This window comes from Carassius gibelio, chromosome B3 (assembly GCF_023724105.1).
Source record: "Carassius gibelio isolate Cgi1373 ecotype wild population from Czech Republic chromosome B3, carGib1.2-hapl.c, whole genome shotgun sequence".
NCBI lineage: Eukaryota > Metazoa > Chordata > Actinopteri > Cypriniformes > Cyprinidae > Carassius > Carassius gibelio.
In genome coordinates this window covers 5,179,163-5,203,061 of record NC_068398.1, presented here as the reverse complement: position 1 = coordinate 5,203,061, position 23,899 = coordinate 5,179,163, and the positions used below count along the sequence as shown (strand labels likewise).

At 42.3% G+C, this 23,899-nt stretch overlaps 1 protein-coding gene across 1 annotated transcript; it reads left to right on the top strand.

Annotated features, from left to right (window-relative positions):
• The first annotated feature begins 7,779 nt into the window (after positions 1–7,779).
• Positions 7,780–23,115, top strand: LOC127952070 (interferon-induced very large GTPase 1-like). Its single transcript, XM_052550334.1, has 4 exons — positions 7,780–7,879; positions 15,134–15,214; positions 16,532–18,222; positions 18,433–23,115. The coding sequence occupies exons 1-4, from the start codon at positions 7,780–7,782 to the stop codon at positions 23,113–23,115; spliced, it is 6,555 nt and encodes a 2,184-aa protein (XP_052406294.1).
• Positions 23,116–23,899: the final 784 nt, after the last annotated feature.

Below are 23,899 nucleotides of genomic sequence, written 5' to 3'. Positions count from 1 at the left end.
CGTGAGGAGTGAGACACGGCATGAACGCCAAGCTCTGAAAAAAAGTTTGAAAGTGACTAAAATAAAAAGGAATGGAAAGAAATGATCGGCAAAGATGATAGAGTGAGGAGCATACAGTTATTGTTAAATGTTTGTCTGGAAGAAATGAACGAGGAAACTGCAGACGGGAGCAAACAGAACAAACGGAATACAAGGTCAAAGTCAAAGATAAAGAATCTGAGCCTACAGGAACAGGTAACCCCTATAAAAGTTATGGCTGGAGTTGAAAAACAAGAACTGTTGGAGTTGATCCGCTCGATTATGAAGGAAGAAATTGCTGTTGCGCTGACCACACTTCAACCACAACTGAATTCTCTCACATTTCTCAGAAATGAGGGTTATGAGCTGTGGAGTGCCACAGGGGAGTTGTTTGGGGCCACTTTTATTTTCAACATTTACTAATGATTTACCTTTAGTTTCAAACAATGCTTCCATTGCTATCTACGCAGATGATTCTACCATATATTCATCAGCGTTTACGTCAATGTATGCTTATTTTGTAAAAATGTATATGTAATAGTGATATTGACCACAGGAAGAACAGCACTCATATGTATACGAGATAGCTGATTGTTGGATCAATAAACAACAACAACAACAACATTTCTATTTCTTCCCAAAACACACACACACACACACACACAAAAGTTTACATAATATATGTTTGTGTCCTGTGTATATCTATTATTTCTATAGTAAATACACAAACGCATGTATATATTTCAGAAGAAATAGGCTATGTCTATATATTAAATATATTTATTTATTATCTAAATTATATTATTATAAATATAGAGTAAATATTTTCTAAATATATATTGTATGTGTTTGTATTTATATATACATAATAAATATGCACAGAACACATTATGCAAACAAAAGTAAAATATAAAGCAGTTATTTGATGCCAGCAGAGTTTCTGATAAGACCTGACTTTAAAAAAGAGATTAAGGTTAAGCATGTGTGTTTTTGTGTTAAAGTAAGTGATCCCCTGAGGATTGTTCTGCTGGGGGAAATGTGTGAGAAAACAAACTTCACATTAGGACGAGCAGTGTTTGACAGTGGAGCTCCTCCAGATGTTCTAGAGAGAGTCAAGATTGAGCATAAGAAAATAGTTACTGTTTTCTTTAGCTTGATCATAAAAACAAGGAATGGGGCTCTATAATGTTGCAATGATTAGAGAACATCCTTAGAGAAAACAGTGAAGAATATACAGATGATACAGAGGGATCATCGTTTGATGAAGATTGGAGCAGATCTTTTACTTCACTCAGAATAAAGGAGAAAAGGCAAGATTTGGATGCAGACGGTGATGGAGAATCAGACTCATACTAAGAAAAAGGAAGTAAAAGGTTTTCTTCATAATATACCAAAAATATCCAACTGTTAGTATTCCTGTTTTTGTAATTACATATTCAGTTGTGTTCTGATACCAGGGGTCTCATATATCAACCTTGCGTATGCACAAAAACTTTGCGTACGCCAGCTTTCACACTCACGGTCGGATGTACTAACAGTGAAATTAACGCAAAAATGTGCGTTCCTCCAAGCCAATTTCATGTCTGGCGTACGTTCATTTCTCATTGTTTTTGTCTGTTCGCGACTCTTACAGGCAATGAAGTGAAGTTGCAAACATTACACAACAAATTGTTCTACAAGTCTATCGCACCACCACCTGTGGGAAGTATTGCAATTAATTTGCAATTTATAAAATAATTGACATATATTGACACACGAGCCTTGTGGGAATATCATATAAATTATGCAATTAAATGAGAACATATAAAAGCATAACGATATGCAAATTGATACAACCCTAAGTCTATGGCAATGGCAGCTTTGGCCTTATTAGAGGACATTGCTAATGGCAGAATCAGAAGAGAACGAGTTTTTAGGGACCACAATGATTTTCTGGCCCAGGATGATGACTGGCTTATCAGCCGTTTCAGATTTCCAAGGGCTATCCTCTTGGAGCTCTGTGCTGAGTTGGGTCCGAATTTAGAGAGAGAGACAATGAGGATCCACGCAATACCCGTTCCCTTGCAGGTGCTGACAACACTTGGTTTCCTGGCAACTGGTTCTTTCCAAAGGTATATAAGGGATATAAGGTTCCCATATGATGCAGTTGACCAGCCAAACAGTAAAATGCAATTTACAGCGATAGCCGGTTTTCCTAATGTTATCGGAGCAATCGACTGCACACACATTGCTATAAAGGCGCCATCTGAAGAAGAATTTGCATATGTGAATCTGAAACATTTCCATTCAATAAATGTGCAGATAATATGTGATGCACAAATGCGCCTAACAAATATTGTGGCAAGGTGGCCTGGGTCAACCCATGATTCATACATCCTTACAAACAGCATGGTTGGGATGAGGCTCCAAGCTGGCAGGGTACGTGTTGGGTGGCTTCTTGGTAAGTGAGGCATTTAAAGTTATGATTCTATCTAATTTTAGTATTGTTTATTTATTTTTTTGCATTTAATTATTAAATAACCCTTCAGGAGGCCGCGGTTATCCACTGAAGACGTGGCTTTTAACCCCCCTCACCAACCCACAAACTGACCGAGAGCGCAGTGATGATGCCCATTCTCGCACTCGTTCAGTTGTAGAGCGGGCGATTGGGCAGCTGAAATGTCGGTGGCGCTGCCTTGACAGGACTGGGGGGGATGTTGTTATACCGCCCCGGCCAAGTTGTGCCGCATTGTGCTGGCCTGTGGTGGACTGCACAATGTCGCGCACAGGCATGGCATACCACTTGGTGAGGTGGCAGCACCGCCAGATGACCCTGACCCAGGACCAATGTATGTGCAGCCCAACCCAAATGGTAATCAGAGACAAAGTTCACTTTTTGACCAATTCCTTTAATAAGTGGCTTATGTCTGTGAGTGCGTCAGTGATACTTTTCAGGTGACTGTTAATTTCTCCGATGGCCATAACGATTTGCTGTTGTGACTCCAAAACAGCATGTGTCAAGACGCGACCAGACGGACGGGCATCAGCACTGGGGAGAGCACTGGAAACGCTGGGCACAGAGGGCACTGGCTGCTCAGGAGGGGCGGACTTCTAGTGCCCCTCCTGAGCAGTGGATGTTTCGGCTGTTGCACCATATAAGTCTAAATAAACAGGCACATGTTGACAGTAATTTAAGTCCGTTCCATTTTTAAGGGGCACACACATTTGCAATAAATGAAATGGATCCGTAAAATCTCTGGTGTACTTTTGGTCCGGTACACTGCATGCATTTGACAATGAAATAGGTACGCTATATGTACCAGAGTAAAAACAAATGAGAAATTGGTTACCTTCGTGGCAGTCCTGTAGTAAATTGGAGTCTCCCACAGCAGCAGATACTACTCCAGAGAGTAAAGTGTCACCCATAATTGAGGCAACTCTCTGCTCAAAGGGTGTAAGTTCATCGACCCCTTTACCACTGCCTGTTCTGCCCACACTTTGTCGGTCCGCAGCAGTTCTCCGTTTAACGTCCACCTTTATATCAGACCATTTCTTTTTAAGCTCATTTATAGTGCGACTTTCAGATCCCACCGCATTGACGGCTTCAGCCAAACTCTCCCATTCATATTTTTTCTTTTTGTTATTAATTCCGGAGGACAGAGTTCCATATAAACTATTTTTCTAGTCTCTACCTCCGATAGTAGCACCTCCAATTCACTTTCTGTAAAGTTTCGTTTCTAGTCGCTTGCTTTAATTAGGGGAGGAGACTGGGTGGGGTGTTGTGCTCGTGCATGTGTTCTCAATTTTACGTTAATTGGGATGTACAAAGAGAATATGCGTGGAATCCTTTGTACGCAGAGATTCATACATCTGTTTTTTTTGTGCGTACACACATTTACAGATTTGTCCGTACGCAATGTTTTAGTATGAATTCAACGCAAGTCTTTGTACATGAGGCCCCAGGTTACTGAATATTAGAAACTTGTGTAACATTCAGCTGTTTTGAGTGGCAGTGGCGGTTCTACATTGCCATTCGCTGCAATTGTAGGCCTAGCAGAATTAGACAGGCACTTTAGTTCAATACAGTTCATTCAGGGAAAGAATTAGAGAAAAACAGACAGTGCTTAAACGCTGACAAAATTTTGAGCTGGAAAGTGATGGGCAGCAGACAAGACTCTCGTCCTGAGAATAATTAAGTGAAAAACATTCCTGAGGGAGTGGGACAAACTATATGTGGAGAATGATTGTATCCTACATCACAAAAGGAAGTACTAGGTGTCAACTTGTGCTCCCTAAAGTATACCATGCTTCAGTCTTTACTGCACCATGAGATGGGCCATTTGGGTAAAGAGATTTTGATCAGGGAACTCCCCTTACGAAAAAAGACATTTATTCAAGTGTGCTATTAGTATACTTCTTTTAAACTTAAGTTTAAAAAGTATGCTTTTAGTTTACTTTTTATGTACTTCTCAGAAATGGGCTTTATGTTCTTCTCAGAAATATACTTAAAATGACATTTTGAAATGACATACTTACAAAAAGTCTAAATATTGTGACGAGTCAGCTGCCTCCTCCCTGATTATCACCGGCACCCCGTCCTAAATCGCCGCCCTTCACCAGGCTCCCGACTGGAGTGGGTGTGTGAGAGGAGGGGCGCTGGACGAGTCAGGGCTGGCGGCGTGTGATGGGGCACACCTGAAGGAAGTGGAGCCTCATTACCGCCGCTGTTTAAAAGCCCAACGCGCCTCTCCTCAGGAGACCGGTCTCTTCCCCGTGCATGCACACTGGTGTCCTCGTGGGTCCAGGAAGGGTGCGTTGAGGGACTCCCGCGCCACCAAGACGTGAGCTGCCGGACCCGCGATCCGGATGGGAACCGCACCCGTATACACGGCCGACGGGCCAGGATGCCGGGCCGTCCATCCCCTACCAGCGCCGCGGCCAACGAGAGAGACGCGGCCGCTAGGAGAAGCCGCCGCCCCTCGCGCCCCGGACCAAGGAGGGGAGCGCGTGCGGCCGCCGGACTCCGCCCCTTGCCTGGACCCTTCCTCCATGAACACTGCCTTACCCACACGAACCCCGCAGCACGACGAGGACACCAGATTCCCTGTTATTTTGGACACTTTTCCCCTTTGGCCACTTTTATTCCCTGTTATTTTATGATTTCTGTTAATAAAAGCCTCTCCGAGGCCTGACGCCACGCCCACTGTGTCTGTCTTGTGCTCCTCCCGTGACACTGGTGGAGAATGCGGGCAGAGCGGAGCCTAGACAGCGCAGTTGGGAAACGTCTGGTGACGTCACTCCCTCTCGCTTGCAAACGTTCGTGAGAACCCAGACTGGGACGGAGGAAAACTGGGGACAGCCTCCCAGCCACACAAGGGGTAAGTGACTTTTCCATTGTCATTTTACCCTGTGGTTGGTTGAGGCTGTCACTAAAACCCGGTTTCTCTGTCCCTGTTCTGGTGCGCTGCGAGAGGGAGGACCGCCCGGAGAGGAAGCCCCGCCCACTCCGACCGTTTGGAGCCTGGTTGAGGATGGTAGCACTCCCGTGTGGGCGGCGCCCTGATGACGGGGATGTCGCTTGGGAGGGGGAATGTGACGAGTCAGCTGCCTCCTCCCTGATTATCACCGGCACCCCGTCCTAAATCGCCGCCCTTCACCAGGCTCCCGACTGGAGTGGGTGTGTGAGAGGAGGGGCGCTGGACGAGTCAGGGCTGGCGGCGTGTGATGGGGCACACCTGAAGGAAGTGGAGCCTCATTACCGCCGCTGTTTAAAAGCCCAACGCGCCTCTCCTCAGGAGACCGGTCTCTTCCCCGTGCATGCACACTGGTGTCCTCGTGGGTCCAGGAAGGGTGCGTTGAGGGACTCCCGCGCCACCAAGACGTGAGCTGCCGGACCCGCGATCCGGATGGGAACCGCACCCGTATACACGGCCGACGGGCCAGGATGCCGGGCCGTCCATCCCCTACCAGCGCCGCGGCCAACGAGAGAGACGCGGCCGCTAGGAGAAGCCGCCGCCCCTCGCGCCCCGGACCAAGGAGGGGAGCGCGTGCGGCCGCCGGACTCCGCCCCTTGCCTGGACCCTTCCTCCATGAACACTGCCTTACCCACACGAACCCCGCAGCACGACGAGGACACCAGATTCCCTGTTATTTTGGACACTTTTCCCCTTTGGCCACTTTTATTCCCTGTTATTTTATGATTTCTGTTAATAAAAGCCTCTCCGAGGCCTGACGCCACGCCCACTGTGTCTGTCTTGTGCTCCTCCCGTGACAATATGTTTGAGCTATACTTGTGCTCCTAAAATCTGTGATTTCATTATTATACAGTAGATGGCGCTAGTACACATCTTCGGTACATAATTTACAAAAAACACAGCTGAAAAAGAAAAAGAAACAGCTGCTAACATGTAACATGATCATCTGATATGAAACAGCATCAAAACTGTAACGTTTTGGAATAAAATGTTGACTGATGAAGAGGTAATAATTTCAGTCAAGTTTTGGGGAGTTGATCGACTCCATCTATGTTTTGATCATCATTCTGAATCCACTTTATAGATTATGTTTAAAGCTTTGGCTCGCACTGGACCGATAGTGGAAAAGCAGCTACTGATCAGACTCAACCCTGCTTAGCTTCAGTGGGCAGCCAGTCTTGTGCTGCAGGGTGATATGGCTGTGGTCTAAAACAACAACAAAAACATGTATTACATTATGAAGTAAAACAGAACTGCTGCTCGCATAGACGAGTTTTGACATGCTCCCATACAACAACACATGATTTTCCATTCTTGTCATGTATATAATGCTGTCTGTCTATCTTATCTAAGAGATCCTACTCATCACAAACACATAGGCAGAGATTCCTTGCTGAAAGAGATTTTTTTTTTTTTTTTTTTTACATGATTAAGTTTCCAAGCAATGGGGGAGAGAAAAATATATCTAAAGATGAAAAGCATATCTTAAAAAAGCCATGAAAACAAAATAATATGTTGAAAATGTTTTATACGTATCGAACTGACAAAAGATTTGAGTAATTTAAAGAATAGAAGAATTCGGTCAGATAAAGGCATAGTAAGCAAGGTTTTTGTCGAACAATATAGTTTTATAAAAAGGCCAGCTATAAAAAAAGATCCACTGTTGAGCAGCAAGAAGGTATTTGAAGCCTAGCATAGAGTGAGTGACAGAAAGATCAATGTTCCTCTCATGAATGAGACAGACAAAGAACCTCTGACTGCAAACGGAGAAGCTTCAGTCCTGCTTATCTGATGATTACTGAACACTAACTATATCCCACGAAAAATACAAATAAATGATTTGAAGAAAATAAGAAATGAACACTTCATTATGGTTATAGGACATTTAATGATGTGGAATTGACCAATGACTTTCATGTGTGTAAGTTCCCTCCTTAACGGGAGGAGTCTATCTGATCATTCATAAAGAGAGAGTCTGAATCTGACCAGTTAGAGAAAGCTGCTCACATCTCAGCGCAGAACGAACTCAACTCACCAGTAAGCTAAACTGAAGGTATAACAGAAAAAGGTAAGTGAAGAATCACGCTAGAATGAATTTACAAATGGAGTTTCTAAGACTAAAATATAAATCAGTAAATAAATAACATTAGCTAGCTATTTTTCAGCCTGTGCATTTGAGACATTTAGTGCAAAGTTATTTTTATTCTTTTTGTTTTGTCGGCATGTCAGCAGCTTTTAATATGTGGGACTTCACAAACAGTAACTGTAACCTCTCTGACATGTTCCCCCCTCATCTGATTGTTTTAGTATGGATCCAGTGGGAGTCAATGTGATAGAAACGGCATCTCTTGGAAGACCCTTCCAGCTGGGCATGTTATATGACTGCAGAAAGGATGCACTAATACCAGGTACCACAAAATAAACTTGTTAAAAATTTGACTCATGGAGAAATAGTCTAATGTCATGCCAAATAAGAGGTGTATATTGTTGTGTTATAAAGCACAAGAAACAATGCAAATCAGATTAGTGTAGAGTGTGTTTAAATTAAATTAAATTTAAATATAAAATGTATGCATTTAGGAGAAGCGACTTACAGTGAATTCAGACTAACAATTTTTACCTATCATTTGTTCCCAGGGAATCGAACCCCTAACCTTGCGCTTGCTTGCTTGCCAACACAATGCTCTTCCACTTGAGCTACAGGAACGCTTAAATTTAACTTAAGTTTAAATTAGAAAACATTATGTCTCTCATATGTTATTGTTGGGGGGGGGGGGGCTCTTCTGTGTTCTTCTGTTTGTGGAAACTTATAGTACAAATATACATTACTCTACATGCTCTAAGTGTGCAATGATTTGTTCCTCATTTCTCTCTTTATTACATTTTTCTGTTTTATGCAACTTTTGTTAGAAGTAGCATTTTCTGAAAATGCTTTTATATTATGTAGTATCTCAGAAGCAGAAACATTTTCACTTCCATAATCTTTACATTTACATTTAATCATTTAGCAGATGCTTTTATCCAAAGCGACTTACAAATGAGAACAATAGGGAGTCGCTTGATGTGCTCGAGGTAGTTGGTCGTACCCAGGAGAGCTATCTAGAAACCACCTAATATATGTTGAAATAAACATTGAAACATTGCCCAAATAGTCTACCTGATACCCGTGTGCAACGCGGAACTATGGAGCGTCGACCATGTTAAATATATATGCTCCAAATATTGATGATCACTTGTTTATACAAAATAGTTTCCTTCAAATTGCTCAGTCATCAGGCTGATGATGGAGGTTGAATATCTTCCTCATTTAGGTCCTCGTTGAGTGACCACTCTCCCCTTGTAATGTCATTGTCCATCCCAGAGAAAATAGGATGAACTTATAGTTGGAGGTTAAATCCCATTCGTCTTAGACAATCGCAATTCCAAAAATGTATTAGAGAACAAATCGATATTTTAACATCTACGAATAAACCTTATTGTTCCAATAGCTTCATATTATGGGACACTTTAAAGGCTTATCTTAGGGGCCATTGTATTGCATATACTAAGGAGTTAATCTAATGAAAAAAATCCAGTTTCCAAATCTTAGCACTTGAAAAAATATACCATAAGGATCAGAATAAGGATGCTTGTAGGGAGTAACTTAATTGAAAAACGGAGTATAATTAAATGAACACCTACCAGGCAGAGAGGGCTATTATTAGTTCTAATCAGCATTATTATGAGCTTGGCGAGAAAGCTCATAAAGTTTTGGCCTGGCAATTAAAACGTGATGAACAGAAATTAACAATATATGCTATAAATACAGGTAACATGGAAACATACATTCCTGTGGAGAAATTAATGATGCATTTAAGCAATATTACATAGAGTTGTATACTTCTCAGGCAAGTACAGATAGAACACAAATGGATTCTTCCTTATCCTCAATTCACTTACCATGTCTTTCAGAGGAAGACATGCTTAATCTGGATCAACCTTTTTCTGCCTCTGAGTTGACTGAAGCCATCCTTTTAATGCCCAATAATAAATCTCTGGGTGAAGATGGCTTCCCATCTGAATTATATAAAGTATTTAAAGATTTGCTTGCGCCATACTTAATGGAAGTACTTCACCAGTCTAGGTCGGACAAGTGTTTTCCTGACTTTTTCTCCAATGCAATAATTTCAGTAATATACAAAAAGATCCACTGAAATGTGCATTCTACAGGCCAATTTCACTCCTTAATGTGGATTATAAATTAGTTACTAAAATTATAACTCTCTCTCTTGATGCCGAGAAGGCTTTTGATCGCGTCGAGTGGTCATATCTTTTTGAAGTACTGAAAAAAATTGGATTTGGAGCTGCATATATTGACCTAATTTATTCACATCATAAATCCCCTATAGCAAAAATAGTTACTAATGGAATCACTTCTGCTACATTTCCCTTGTACAGAGAATGTAGGAACGGATGCCCCCTAAGCCCAGCTCTCTTTGCACTGGCTATCGAACCGCTAGCTGAGGCTATTAGATGCAACCCTGATATAAAGGGCTTTGTACAGTAATTGGTCCTGAAATGCAGAAAATATCATTATTTGCAGATGATATTCTTTTATTTCTAACTGACCCTATAGACTCTTTGTTGAATCCACAGAATGTGTAACAATTATATAGCACTTTCTCTGGATATTAAGTTAATATTGACAAGAGTGTCATTTTGCCATTATCAGGGTTCGACTATACTGCCCTGGACGACTTTTCCTTTAAGTGCTCTCCTACTGGAATTAATTATTTGGGTATTCAGGTATATGGTAACTTAAAGAATCTCTATAAACCTTTAAGATGTATTATTGGGCAGCCCAATCCAGGTATTTAGCTCAGATGTTTGCTAACACCCCCTTTCCCTCTTGGCTTAATATGGAAAAATCTGAGATAAAAGAAGAATATCGTGCCAATATTTTATATACATGGGATAACAAACTGATTAAAACAAGAACTAATAATCCCATGATTATACATTTAGTTCAGACTTGGTATAAACTGCGGTCTCTGATGGGACAGGATAGTTTTCTTTCCCCTAAAACACCTTTACCGGGAATAGATTGCTACCTATGTGTCATCAAAACAAAAATGTTAAGATATTGTGAAGATCGTGTATCCAGAGAGACACAGGGAGAGCGAGAGATCCAATTGCAGATGTCTTTATTATAGGGTAATCCAAATCGTAGTCAGGACCAGGCAAAGGTCAACACCAAAAGACAGTCCAAAATAAACAAACAAAAAGAAAGGAACAGGAAAGGGAACTCGGGAAACGAGAGGACTCGGAGGACAAGCAGACTGGGAAGAATCTCGGGGAACGGGAATGCTGGAAACATGAAGGGTAAGGACTACATACAAACAACAGGAAAAGACTGGTATTTATAGGGAGGCTAGTGACAATAAAGTGACTGCACCTGGTACAATTAATAGGAGTGCAATTACTGTAATGACAGGACAAGACCAGAGGAATTCAGGTGCCTCCACATCCGTGCGTCCGAACCAGACGCCCCCCAGGGCGGAGCAGAAGACCACCACATCTGTGCGGGCGAACCAGACGCCCCCAGGGTGGAGCAGAAGACCACCACATCCGTGCGGCCGAAACCGACGCCCCCCAGGGCCGAAGACCACCACCTCCATGTGGCCGAATAAACAGGAGGATAAGTCTGATTGGGCATGTCTGAAACAAAAAACATGAACAAGTTAAGGGTAGCCTCCGTGGCCACAGCAGGATCAGTTGGGTGCTTAGAGAGTTCAACTGAGACGTGAAAGTCTCATATGTGGTGAGACTCTGGTAGTTCATCAAAGATGTGGAGAGGCTCTGATAATTTAGCAGAAACGTGGGGAGGCTCTGGTAGTTCATCAGAGACGTGGAGAGGCTCTAGTAGTTCCACAGAGAAATGACGAGAATTTTATACTCCCATGGTGTTTCCTTGTTCATGAAGATCAATGGTGACTTGCCTTTGTTCATGAAGATCATTGGTGACTTGCCTTTGTTCATGAAGATCACTGGTGAGTTGAATTCTCCCATGAAGAACCCCGGTGACTTGACTCGGTCCTTGAAGATCACCAGTGACTTGACTCTGTCCCTGAAGATCACCGGTGCCTTGACTCTGTCCTTGAAGATCACTGGTGACGTGACTGTCCTTGAAGATCACCAGTGACTTGACTCTGTCCTTGAAGATCACCAGTGACTTGACTCTGTCCTTGAAGATCACCAGTGACTTGACTTGACTCTGGAAGGTCAACGGAGACTAGCCCTGACTCTGGAAGGTCAATGGTGACTAGTCCTGGCTCTGGAAGGTCAATGGTGACTAGCCCTGGCTCAGGAAGGTCGATGGTGACTAACCCTGACTCTGGAGGGTCCACGAGTACCTGACTCGACTCTGGAAGGTCAACAGGAACTAGCCATGACTCTGGAAGGTCAACGGTGACTAACCCTGACTCTGGAAGGTTGACGGTGACTTGCGTTGATTCTGGAGGGTCCACGAGCACCTGACTCAACTCTGGAGGGTTCACGAGCACCTGACTCGACTTTGGAGGGTTCATGAGCACCTGACTCAACTCTGGAAAATCAACGGGCACCTGACTCGACTCTGGAGGGTCAACGGGAACCTGAGTCGACTCTGGAGGGTCAACGGGAGCCTGACTTGACTCTGGAGGGTCAACGAGAACCTGACTCGACTCTGGAGGGGGTCAACTGTGACTGCCATCTTGTGCAGAGGCGCTGGACAAGCGGCCATCTTGTGCCATGACTCTGGACTGGCAGCCATCTTGGGCAGTGGTGCTGGGCCGGCGGCCAACTTGTGCTGTGGTGCTGGGCTGGTGGCCATCTTGCGCCGTGACGCTGGACTGGCGACCACCTTGTGCTGTGGCGCTGGGCTGGCGGTCCTTCTGTTTGTAGACCCCAGTCTAGAATCGGCCATCCCACCGGGAGAGACAGGAGTGGCTGGGGTATCCCGCGGAAGCCGATGTTGTAGGTAGAACATGAAATCCCAGAAATGAAAAGCATCCAACTGATCCATTTCCATACGAGGCACCGGGTCATCCAGACCGGTCGTGAAAATGTCTTTTAGGGCCGCATCATTATATCTCATACCATCCGCCAGGGTCCAGAACACTTGTGCCATAGCACCAACCTCATTGCCTTCTTGGTGGAGGGTGGTCAATTTGACATATCTTGCCCTTTGTTCCACCATACTGACTGGGGAACGGGTATGAAGTCCCACACCGCTGGATCTCGACATTGATGGAGTCCTTCTGTTCCGATCAGAGACCCAGGGAAACACAGGAGACGAGAGATCCAAGCACAGTGTGGTTTAATGGGTAATCCAAATCAGAATCCAACAAGCAGGGGTCAAAACCAGAAATCAATCCAAAAGGAACAAACACTAGGGATAGGAACAGGAATCGAACTAGAAACAGGAACTCAGAAGACGAAGAAACTCGGAAGGCGAGGAAACTGGGTGACAGAAAGGACTACATGAAGACAACAGAAAAAGACTGGTTAATATAGGCAGGATGACTATCAGGTAAAGACACCTGAGTGCAATTAACAGGAGTGCAATTACTGTGATGAAGGGACAAGGCTTTATGGGAATTGTAGTTCCTACGGTGAGGTGCCCATGGGGAAGTGAGAACACTAGTGGAGACTCAGGTAAACAGAGACCAGACAGCGTGACATTTTTACACCTGCGTCACTACACTCCATCTAGATTACATACATTTAACAACTGTATTTGACCCCACTGCTTCAAATGTGGCACAGAGCGGGGTGGGGGGGGGGCATTTTGCATTCCACCTGGTTGTGTCCTAAGGTTAAGGTGTTCTGGGTACAAGTATATGATAGTATTTCACAATCTGTGAAATTTACTTTCCAATGGATCCAGAGATATGTTTATTAGGCAATTTTACCAACTCTAACCTCCGAAATAGACAAGCTATTAAGCTTACTGAAATGTTGTTAATAATAGCTAAAAAATGTATTGCTTTAAAATGGAAAACAGACAATGATGTGCCAATTGGATTGTGGTTGTCGGAGATTTGCAGCTGTGTACCTGTAGAGAAAGATCACATATTCAGTGAGAAGCAGGGGTGAATTATTTTATAAAATCTGGAAACCCTTTTTACATTATATAAATATAGTACCACATGACTTAATTAGATTTTTTTTTATCTCCAGGGTTTTTTTTATATGAAAGACAGGAAAAGAAAGAATGAAAAGTGCTAGTATTAGTTGGTTAAGTGCTGGAGAAAAAGATGAGTCTTTAGACGTTTCTTGAAAATGAGTAAAGACTCAGCTGTATGAATGGAGATTGGGTGGTCATTCCACCAGCTGGGCACAGTCCAGGAAAAGGTCCATGAGAGTGTTTGTGAACTTCTTTGGGATGGCACCACAAGGCGTCATTCACTTGCAGAGTGCAAACTTATTGAGGGCACATAAGATTTAACTAGTGAGTTTAGTTATATTGGTGCTCTGCCATTGGTCGTCTTGTAGGCAAGCATCAGTACCTTGAATTTGATACGAGCGGCTACTGGTAGCCAGTGTAACCTGATGTGGAGAGGAGAAGTTGGGTGGCTTGCTCTGAAAGGAAGGGTCTAATCTTCCTAATGTTGTATAAGGCAAATCTGCAGGACTGGGTCGTTGTAGCAATATGGTCTGTGAAGCTTAACTGATGATCCATCACAACTCCTAGGTTTATGGCTGTCCTGGAAGGAGTTATGGTTGAAGAACCCAGCTGTATAGAGAAGTTGTGATTAAATGATGGGTTTGCTGGAACCACCAGGAGTTCTGTCTTAGTAAGGTTGAGCTGAAGGTGATGGTCATTCATCCAGCTGGAAATGTCACACAGACAAGCTGAAATGTGAGCAGCTACCATCAGGTTATCTGGTTGGAATGAGAAGTAGAGTTGGGTGTCATCAGCATAGCAGTGACAAAAAAAGCTATGCTTCTGCATGACAGATCCTAATGATGTCATGTAGATAGAAAAGAGAAGTGGTCCAAGTACTGAGCCTTGAGGAACCCCAGTAGCAAGATCTTGTGACTTAGAAACATCACCCCTCCAAAACACGCTTAAGGATCTATCGGAGAGGTAGGACTTAACACACAGGAGTGCAGTTCCAGAGATGCCCATCTTTCTGAGGATGGACAGGAGAATCTGGTGATTAATGGTGTCAAAAGCAGCAGACAGGTCCAGTAAGATGAGTACTGAGGATTTTGAAGCCCGTCTTGCCAGTCGCAGGGCTTCAGTATTCAGGATCAAGTGGACAAGCAGTAGGATGATTGGACAGGATAAGTTTGCAAACGTCCATCTCTGAGAGTGGAGAGAAGGAGGAGAGAGAGTGTGCATTGGTCATTGTGAAGTTATCCTCAGTCTGCGGTGTGGGGAATTGGTCACTGATGGTTCTTGTCTTATTTGTGAAGAAAACTGCAAAGTCCTCAGCTGTAAGAGTCAATGGAGGAGGAGGTAGAGGCGGAATAAGAAGAGAAGAGAATGTTTTGAAGAGTGTCCAAGCATCACAACAGTTGTTCATTTTGTTGTGGTAGTAGTATGTTTTAGCAGTGAAGACATTTGCAGCGAAGGAAGAGAGGACTCACACTGAGGTAGGTAGAGATTCTTGATTTATGCCATTTCCTCTCTGCAGCCCCGAGTTTAGGGCGATGTTCACTGAGAACCTCAGACAGCCAGGGGGAAGATGGGGTGGTGTGTGCTGGTCTAGACGACAGTGGGCAAAAATTGTCCAAGCAAGAGGTTAGAGTGGAGCAAAGAGTGTCCGTAGCACTTTTTGTGTCCAGAGCTGAAAACTGAGAGAGTGAAGGAAGTGAGGATGAAACCACAGAAGATAGGCGAGATGGAGAGAGTGAACGTAGGTTCCGTCGAAAGTGAACTGCATTGGAGTGTGTGCCACTTCAGGAGTAACTGCTAGGTTAGCAGTAATGAGGAAGTGGTCTGAGGTGTGTAGTGGAGCAACTGAAGAGTGTCCACGGAGCAACAGTGCGTGTAGATGAAGTCCAGTTGCCTGATTTGTGAGTCGCTGTAGTAGACACTCGCTAGAGATCAAATGAGGCGAGCAGAGTGTGGAAGTCAGCAGCCTGGGGTTTATCTAGGTGGATGTTGAAGTCACCAAGCAGTACCAGAGGAGGGGGACGATAAATGACCACAAAGTGGATTTTAACAGGGTGGGTTACAGTAATGGCATGTGATTCAAATGAACCGTTACCTGTAGGTGATGGTTGAATATCAAATTTCCATTCTATTGATATAAGGAGACCAGTACCTACAACCCTCCCAGTCATACAAGGAGTGTGGGAACAAGTGAAATTATTTTAGAGGGCTGTGGGAGTGGCAATGTCTTCAGGTTTGATCCAAGTCTCAGTCAGTGCCATGAGGTTGAGTAGCAATAGAAGAAATTAAGTCTGCTTTGTTAACAGCAGACTGGCAGTTCCAGAGACCAACTGGAAAAGAGAGCATAGTAGTAGAGGTCCGAGGGACAGACCATAGATTTGTCGTATAGGCCTTCCTTCGACGTACATTGCGTGCTCACCAAGTGTTAGTAGTGATAATAGAGATCTGAAAGCACATAGTTACTACAAGTGACTTAAATAAGTATTTGAGAACAAGCTATACCAAAAGTAAAGAAAGGGGAGAAAAAAAAGTCACGCAGCTAGAGTCGCGTCTTCACACGAGGGCTGCAGACCGAAACTGGGCAGTCCCATGATAGGCAAATACAAAACCAAGGGCCAATTCAGCACCTATTTACCAGTGTAAGAGACACAGTATTTAAACCAAACTTTCCAAGCAACGACGATCACACAGTAGTCTAATGAGAAAACGAGGCAAAACACTTACAAGCTGCTGTCCTTTTCTGTTGCTCGACTGTTTCTTCTGACAAGGGATTCAAAACAGCTAATTAAGTACTTTCACTGGCTTTCTTTAACTTCACTGAATCAGTAACTTCAGTAACCTGCAGAGTTTATAGATGAGAAATGTTTTTTCTAATAAATTCAATGTTGAACGTTAAAGCACCTTTTTCTTTTTACAGGAATCAGACTTTGGAATAAAGAGCAACTGCAGCAGAATATTTACACTTGTCCTCAAATTAATACAGCATTCAATGTCACAGCTTCAGACTCCTTTCAGGACAAATCGAAATTGCTAAATATTGATGGTGGACTTAAACTGAGTTTTTTAGGTGATCTCATCCATGTTAGTGGAGCAGCAAAGTATCTTAGAGACACAAAAACATCTTTCAGACAGCAGAGACTAACGCTACATTATCATTCAACAAGCCGATTTGAAGAATTGACTTTGAACTATTTGCCTTTTAGAGATATGGCTGATGATGATCTTGATATAGCCACCCATGTGGTGACAGCAATCCTATATGGAGCAGACGCCTGCTTTGTGTTTGACAGAGAAGTTTCTTCAGATGAGGACAAAAGCAAAGTAGAAGGAGAAGTAAAAGTGGCTCTTGAGAAACTGCAGGGTGCTGTTTCAATAGATGCAAATGCTAATCTAAATATGGATCACAGTCAGCAAACTGCAGTCAAAAAATTCACATGTACATTTTATGGTGACTTTCAGCTGCCATCTAACCCAGCGTCTTTTGAAGATGCTTTGAAAGTTTTCACTGATCTTCCAGAACTGCTGAAAGATAACCAAGAGCAGACGATTCCACTGAGAGTTTGGCTTTTCCCTCTTAACAAGCTTAACAAAAGAGCTTCAAAACTTCATAAAGACATCCGCATGGATCTTATCATTAAGATAGAATCAGTGATTGAGAGTTTAAATACAACTGAGATGAAATGCAGTGATCTTCTGAAAGACTCGCCTGCTCAGACGTTTGCTGCATTTCATGATACAATTCTAAAAATGAAGCAAAACTGCTGCATGTACAAGTTGAGACTCATGAAGAATCTCGGCTCTTTGCTGCCAAACATCCGTGGAGACGTGATGAAGGAAACTGCACTGATTGATCTTCTACAGGAACATGCCGCGTCTCCATTCAGAAGACGGGATCTTTCACATTGGCTAAAAGAGAGAGAAAGAGAGTCTGAGATCATAAAAGCAGTCCTCAGACAGCTGAAGGATTATGGTGCACAGGTGGAAGTCAAAATAGATGCCATCTTGATGGATCTGGAGGTTGGGAATCTGGTCAGTTACACATTCACATCATTGAAACACTCAGATGTGCTTTTTCTTCAACAAACTGCCTTTCTGAGTCCGTCAGCACAAGGAGAAACTGAAGAGAAGAGCCTTGATTCCAAGCAAACACATTGGCTCACTCCTGAGATCAAAAAGTCTATGAGGAGTTATTTGGAGATATTTAAGAACTTAATTGATTCAAAGGACCGTAAACCAGCCAAGTTTATTGTGTCCTCAAAGGAAATGGAGGATAATCCTGGTTCCTGCATTCTTCTGTATGAAAATGGATGTGATAAAGCTCTCTGCTTTATTCCTCCATCCAAACCAGCCTGTCCAGTCACTGAAGAGGTCAAAGGTCAGAGTATGGTTCTGAAGGTGGTTCCTTCATCATGTCCTAGTACAGTGGAGCTCAGATTACTGTATAAACCAAAGCAGGACACAGTCTGGAGATCTGAAGCTGTGCTGAAGGATCAACACACAGTTACTCTGACTGATCTGAGAGAAGGAACTGTGTTTGAGATCAAGTGTGCAGCAGTGGGGAAACTCAACTACACCGTATACAGTGATGTGATCAGCGTCACCACAGAGGTAAGATGATCATTCATCAAATATCAGCTGGCAATAACAAGACATTAGGTAAGAAATATGTCAGGTAATTGAACAGAAATATTATAACTTACCACCTTTATGGCAATCTCATGATTTAATCAGTTGCTCATTAGAATAAAGTGCATGTTTTTTTAGAAAATTACAAGGAACCTAGTAGTTGTGTAATAATTTTATTTTTTTGTTGAGCAGAGAAAAAGCAAGAATACTGGAACAACAGGAATCAAAGTTGAAAAGATAGATAATCTATTTCACAGACTTCATCTTGGAGACAGGCACCACAATAAACTGAGTGCTGCTGATGTTCTTCAGATCACCAAACATTCATTACAGTCTCAAGAGTCTTGTGCCGAAGAGAATCTGGTTCAGATTTTCGTACAAAAGCTACTGATGATGGACTACAGAGCAAGATACTTTAAAGCTAAAGAAAACAATGAAAGAGACCACACTCGGCAACAAGACTATGACCCATCTAAAGATGAGGGTGATATTTTTATTGAAATGTCTTTGTCTAGCGATAGAAAAAGTCATTATGAACGAATTCACCCGATGGATGTTCAGATGGCTGTGTTTCATTGTGCTGATGGTTTCCTGAAGCAGATGATGGTGACTAAACTGTCCCAGTGTCAGTACGCTCTGCCTCTGCTTGTTCCTGATCCATTCACAAAACAGACTGAGTTTCCTCTCTGGACATTCAGACAAATCAGCAAGAGCTGGAAGACGAGAAACAACAACAACGAGACCATCAGTAAATCCCAACCAATCTACAAGGCACAAACTCCAATGGTGTTTTTCTTCAGGTTTGGCTCTGTGTCTTCATCCAAGTCTCAGCTGATGAACAGTCTGATCAATGAGAAACACAACACGTTCTTCCACAGGAACTGTCCAGGCAGCAGCAGAACCAGAGTCCTGATGGATGGAGTGGTGGAGATCGCCTGGTTCTGCCCTTCTGGAACAAATGATGATAAATTCACTGACTGTGTTGCCTTCTGTAATCTACACGGGGATGCAGGAGACCATGAGAAACAGCTGCAGATCCTCACTGAAATGGCTTCAGTAAATGTTGTTCTTCTACCACGACTGGACAGGAATGACAGAAACATGAAACAACTTGATGAACTCCATAAGGGCTCAAAGCCACTCATTTGTCTTTTTACTGAGGATGAAACTGCTGTAACTGTGTTGAAGGAAAAATATCGGATTGGTCTGAAAAACAGAAATCAGTCAGATGTTTCTGAAGAGCTCAGAAGAGCCATAAAGAATTGTCTCTCAGAATCATCTTCCACTTTCAGACTTTCAGACTTGTCCAAAAACTCAGACATCAGAGTAGATGAGGAAGAGGATGATGACTGCAGAAGAGGAAGAGAAGCAGCACAGCAGATGATGAGTTTACTGGAGAAGAAAGATCTGACAGAAATCAAAGAAACATTTCTTCCTCATCAGGGGAAACTGGGGCATCAGTGGAGTCAGAAGAACAAAGAACTACATCGACCTCAAAAAGATGAGATAGAAATGGACATCAGTAGAAAACACACAGATTTGAAGAAAATCCGTGAACAGCAGCATGCATCTGATATAAGTGAGTTTGTGAAGCTCTTCATTAAAGAAATGAACACAGGTGCTGAACATGAAATTATATTTTTTGTTAAATGGATTGGAATCCTACTGGATGAATATATCTCAGCTGACCTTTCTGCTCTACATCACAAGTATAATGAAAAGTGGTCAACAGTCTTAACAATGAATGATAGCAAAAATACAACTGTACAAATTGATCTGGAGCAAATATCTGAGGATCTTCAGACTGCAGCCTTTGGTCTGGAGCACATCATTAGGGAGATCGGTCAGATCTATGAATCCTGTTCATCAGTGAAGAAGAACAAGAAAGACCTGCAGGTTCACTTCTCTTCTCTCCCGAGTTTTGCAGCAGAGATGATGATCTCTGGATTTCCTCTGGAGCTGATGGATGGAGATGCTGTTCATGTTCCTGTGATCTGGATCTCTGCTGTTCTAGATGAACTCGTCCAGAAACTGGGAGACCAGCGAGTCTTTGTGCTGTCAGTTTTAGGTATTCAGAGCTCTGGGAAATCCACCATGCTGAATGCCATGTTTGGACTTGAGTTTGCCGTCAGTGCTGGAAGATGCACCAGAGGAGCTTTCATGCAGCTGGTCAGAGTCTCAGAAGAGATGAAGACACAGATGAGGATTGACTACATTCTGGTTGTTGATACTGAGAGTCTTTGCGCTCCAGGACTGGCAGGAAGATCATCAAAACATTACAGTGAATTGGCCACATTTGTTGTAGGTCTTGCAAATCTGACCTTGATCAACATCTTTGGAGAAAACTCTTCTGAGATGCAGGACATTCTTCAGATTATTGTTCAGGCCTTCATGAGGATGAAGAAGGTCAGACTGAATCCCAGCTGTGTGTTTGTGCATCAGAACGTTTCAGACGTCACAGCTGGAGAGAAAAACATGGAGGGAAGGAGACGACTGCAGGAGAAACTGGATGAAATGACAAAACTCACTGCTAAAGAGGAAGAATTTGATTCAGATTGTTTCAGTCATGTCACTAAATTTGATATACAAAATGATGTGAAGTATTTTGCTCATTTCTGGGAGGGCAGACCACCAATGGCACCACCAAACCCAAAGTACTGTGATAATATTCAAGAACTGAAGGAAACTATTGTGGATTTTGCCTCAAAATCACATGGAATGAGGCTGATAGACTTAAAAGTTCGTATTAAAGATCTCTGGGAGGCTTTACAGAAGGAACAATTTATCTTCAGCTCCAGTTTCAATGCTTTGGAGATTGCAGCCTACAGGATATTGGAGCCTGAATACAGCAAGTGGTCCTGGAGTCTTTGCCGTGCCATGATGGAAACTGAGAACAAACTACACAACCAAATAGAAAATCAAGTAATTCATGAGGTTAAGGAAACTGATCTTAAAAGAGAACTGAAAAAGACAAATGAAGAAGTGAAAAAATCAATGTCTGAGTTCTTTGAGAAAGTCAGAGATAAAGATAAACTGATTCAGTGGAAAGCATCATTTGACCTCAGAATTAAAGAACTTCAGGAAAACATTGTGAGAGAAACAAAGAGAAAATTAAATGGGATTCTTCAGCAGCGAGACCTGAAGAAGAAGATCGATGCCCAGAGGACACATTATGAAAATAGTCTCTATGAAAAGAGCAAACAACTTGCCTTAAAATTTAAAGACAAAGCAAATAATGAGGAAAAACTGAAGAAAGAGTTTGATTCATTTTGGGAACAGAGACTGAATAAGATCATCACAGAAATTCCTCCAATCAAAGACATTGACATAATGACAGATTTGAAACAAATCCTCACTGGCATCTACAAAAGTGCTCACCATTACAGTGAAAGATGTGATATTTTTACCGTGTTGACTTATTCTGAATATGTTCTTTTCAGAAAGTCCTCAAAAAGAGTTAAAGAAACACATGGATTTACTCAAATTCTGTCTCCAGCGGATGAAGCCCAGATCAGATCATTAGTCACAGATGTTGTTCAGCAGACAGACAAAATGATTCAGTCATTTAACATTTCAAAGCTGGGCTACAACATCAGCTGCGTTCAAAAACTCACAGGTTACATCAAGACAAGAGTAACAGAACATCAGACAGTACAAATGAAATATGTGTTCAAGATCAATTTCTTCATGGATTTGGTTCTTTCGATCTGTAAGAGAGCAAACAAGAAGATCACTGACCAACACAGACTGTTCAGGGAAGCCAATGATCCTGTAATGTATGTTGAGAAGAAGAGAGAAGAATACTATAGTATTTTCCAGAAATACTGTCAAGGAGCAACATCATCTGCCATTTTTGGTGAGATCATCTGTCAGAAACTGAAAGAGCCCATTGAGCAGAGTGTCTACAAGAAGACTGCTAGAGATCTGGCAGATGAAATGAGATCAAACTGTGAATCTCTGAATGGAAGCAGAGCAAACTGGGAGAAAGACATCCTAAAGACACTGGCAGAAGAGGAGGACTTTGACAAATACATGAACTACATTCATAATCCCAGAGATCACTTCAAGAGTTTCATCAGAGATAAAGTCAGTCGATACATCACTGATCAGTTCAGTGACAGTGTTTTACCAAAGATGAAGGAGAACATTAAACTCCTGCAGAAGAAGATAATAAAAGCAGCTCATGAATCTACTGAACATGTTCAAGAGAAGAGAGGAGATGAATCTACTGAACATGTCAAAGTGAACAGTGGGGATGTTAGTTTGTGGTTAAAGAGTTTCACACAGCATCTCTCAGATGAGCTGATCTTCTCTGAAAAAGACCTCAGTGGAGTCAAACATGATGATGTTGATGTGAAACTTATAGAAGATGTGATGGAGAAAGCACTTCCTGTTATGTCTGAAATCAGTGGGAACTTCAACACGAAGACATTTCCAGTTAAGCTAGACTTTAAATTCAGACCAGATGAGCTTCTGATTGATCACTTCTGTTGGTGCTGTTGGGCACAGTGTCCATTCTGCACCAACACTGTAGAAAACCCTGATGGAGATGGAACTAAAGGGTGGCATTTCTCTCAATCTCAGTATCTCTGTGCTGTTATTTGCACCGAATTAGTGGCATGTGATCAGGATTTCTATGAACCAGATGGAACATTACCTTTGAGAGAACATAGAAGAGCAGGAGGAGTTTATGCAGACTGGAGCATCACCCCTGACCTCTCTGAACTGCCCTACTGGAAGTGGTTTCTGTACAGATTCCAGAAAGATCTAGAAAAATACTATAATAAAACATTTGATGGATATGGTAAGATCCCAGATGAATGGAAAAAATATTCAAAACAAGATGCTATTGAGAGTTTGGGTCAGTGCATATAATAGAGAAGATGAACATTGTAAATCTTCTGTCTCCTCTCAGATTTTCCTCAAGTCACACCCAGAAATTAGTTTATATTAACACCAGCCAACACCTCAATCAACACCACATAGAGGACAATGTTCAATCGAAATGTTCTGTTCTACAGAGCAGGAAATATCCTTAAACGATTTACATTTTATACATTTTAATTGTAGACATTTTTATATATAAAAAATGTTTAGAGGTTAAATTAGCTGTAGATACTAACATGATTAAATGAGTATAAGAAATACGTTTTAACTAAGTTACAAATAATAAGTAAATAACAGTAAAGTTCAGATTATACATTTTTACAGTTTTAAAAAGGATATGTGATGTGTAATGTTATTGGAACCCATATTTCAAGTTAAATAACAAGGACAGTTATCCACACCAGCCAATCCCAGTGGCTTTAGAACATCTCCGCGGAGCCACTGTAGACTTCTGCAGCACATGTAACCTCATCCGAGTGGGGGATGAGTGGAAAACTGCTTTCGCGATACCTACTGGTCACTATGAATACTGCATTATGCCATTTGGATTGGTCAATGCCCCCATCGTATTCCAGGATTTTATTAGATTAGATTCAACTTTATTGTCATTAAACATGTAAGACACAGGGCAACGAAATGCAGTTAGCATCTAACCAGAAGTGCAATAAGCAGTAAGTAGAGAATATACAAGGTCAACAACATATTACAAATGTACAATAAATGTACAGATAAGGGAGTGCAGTTCCTTGGATACAACATCAACCGTAGTGGA

What these genes read in the sequence shown, in the direction of transcription:
- LOC127952070 (XM_052550334.1), top strand. Translation starts at nt 7,780, where the DNA reads ATGGATCCAGTGGGAGTCAATGTGATAGAAACGGCATCTCTTGGAAGA. An exon ending in GTGTGCTGGTCTAGACGACA is followed by an intron (nt 15,215 to 16,531) that starts GTGGGCAAAAAT and finishes TTCTTTTTACAG; the next exon opens with GAATCAGACTTTGGAATAAA. An exon ending in TGATCAGCGTCACCACAGAG is followed by an intron (nt 18,223 to 18,432) that starts GTAAGATGATCA and finishes TTTGTTGAGCAG; the next exon opens with AGAAAAAGCAAGAATACTGG.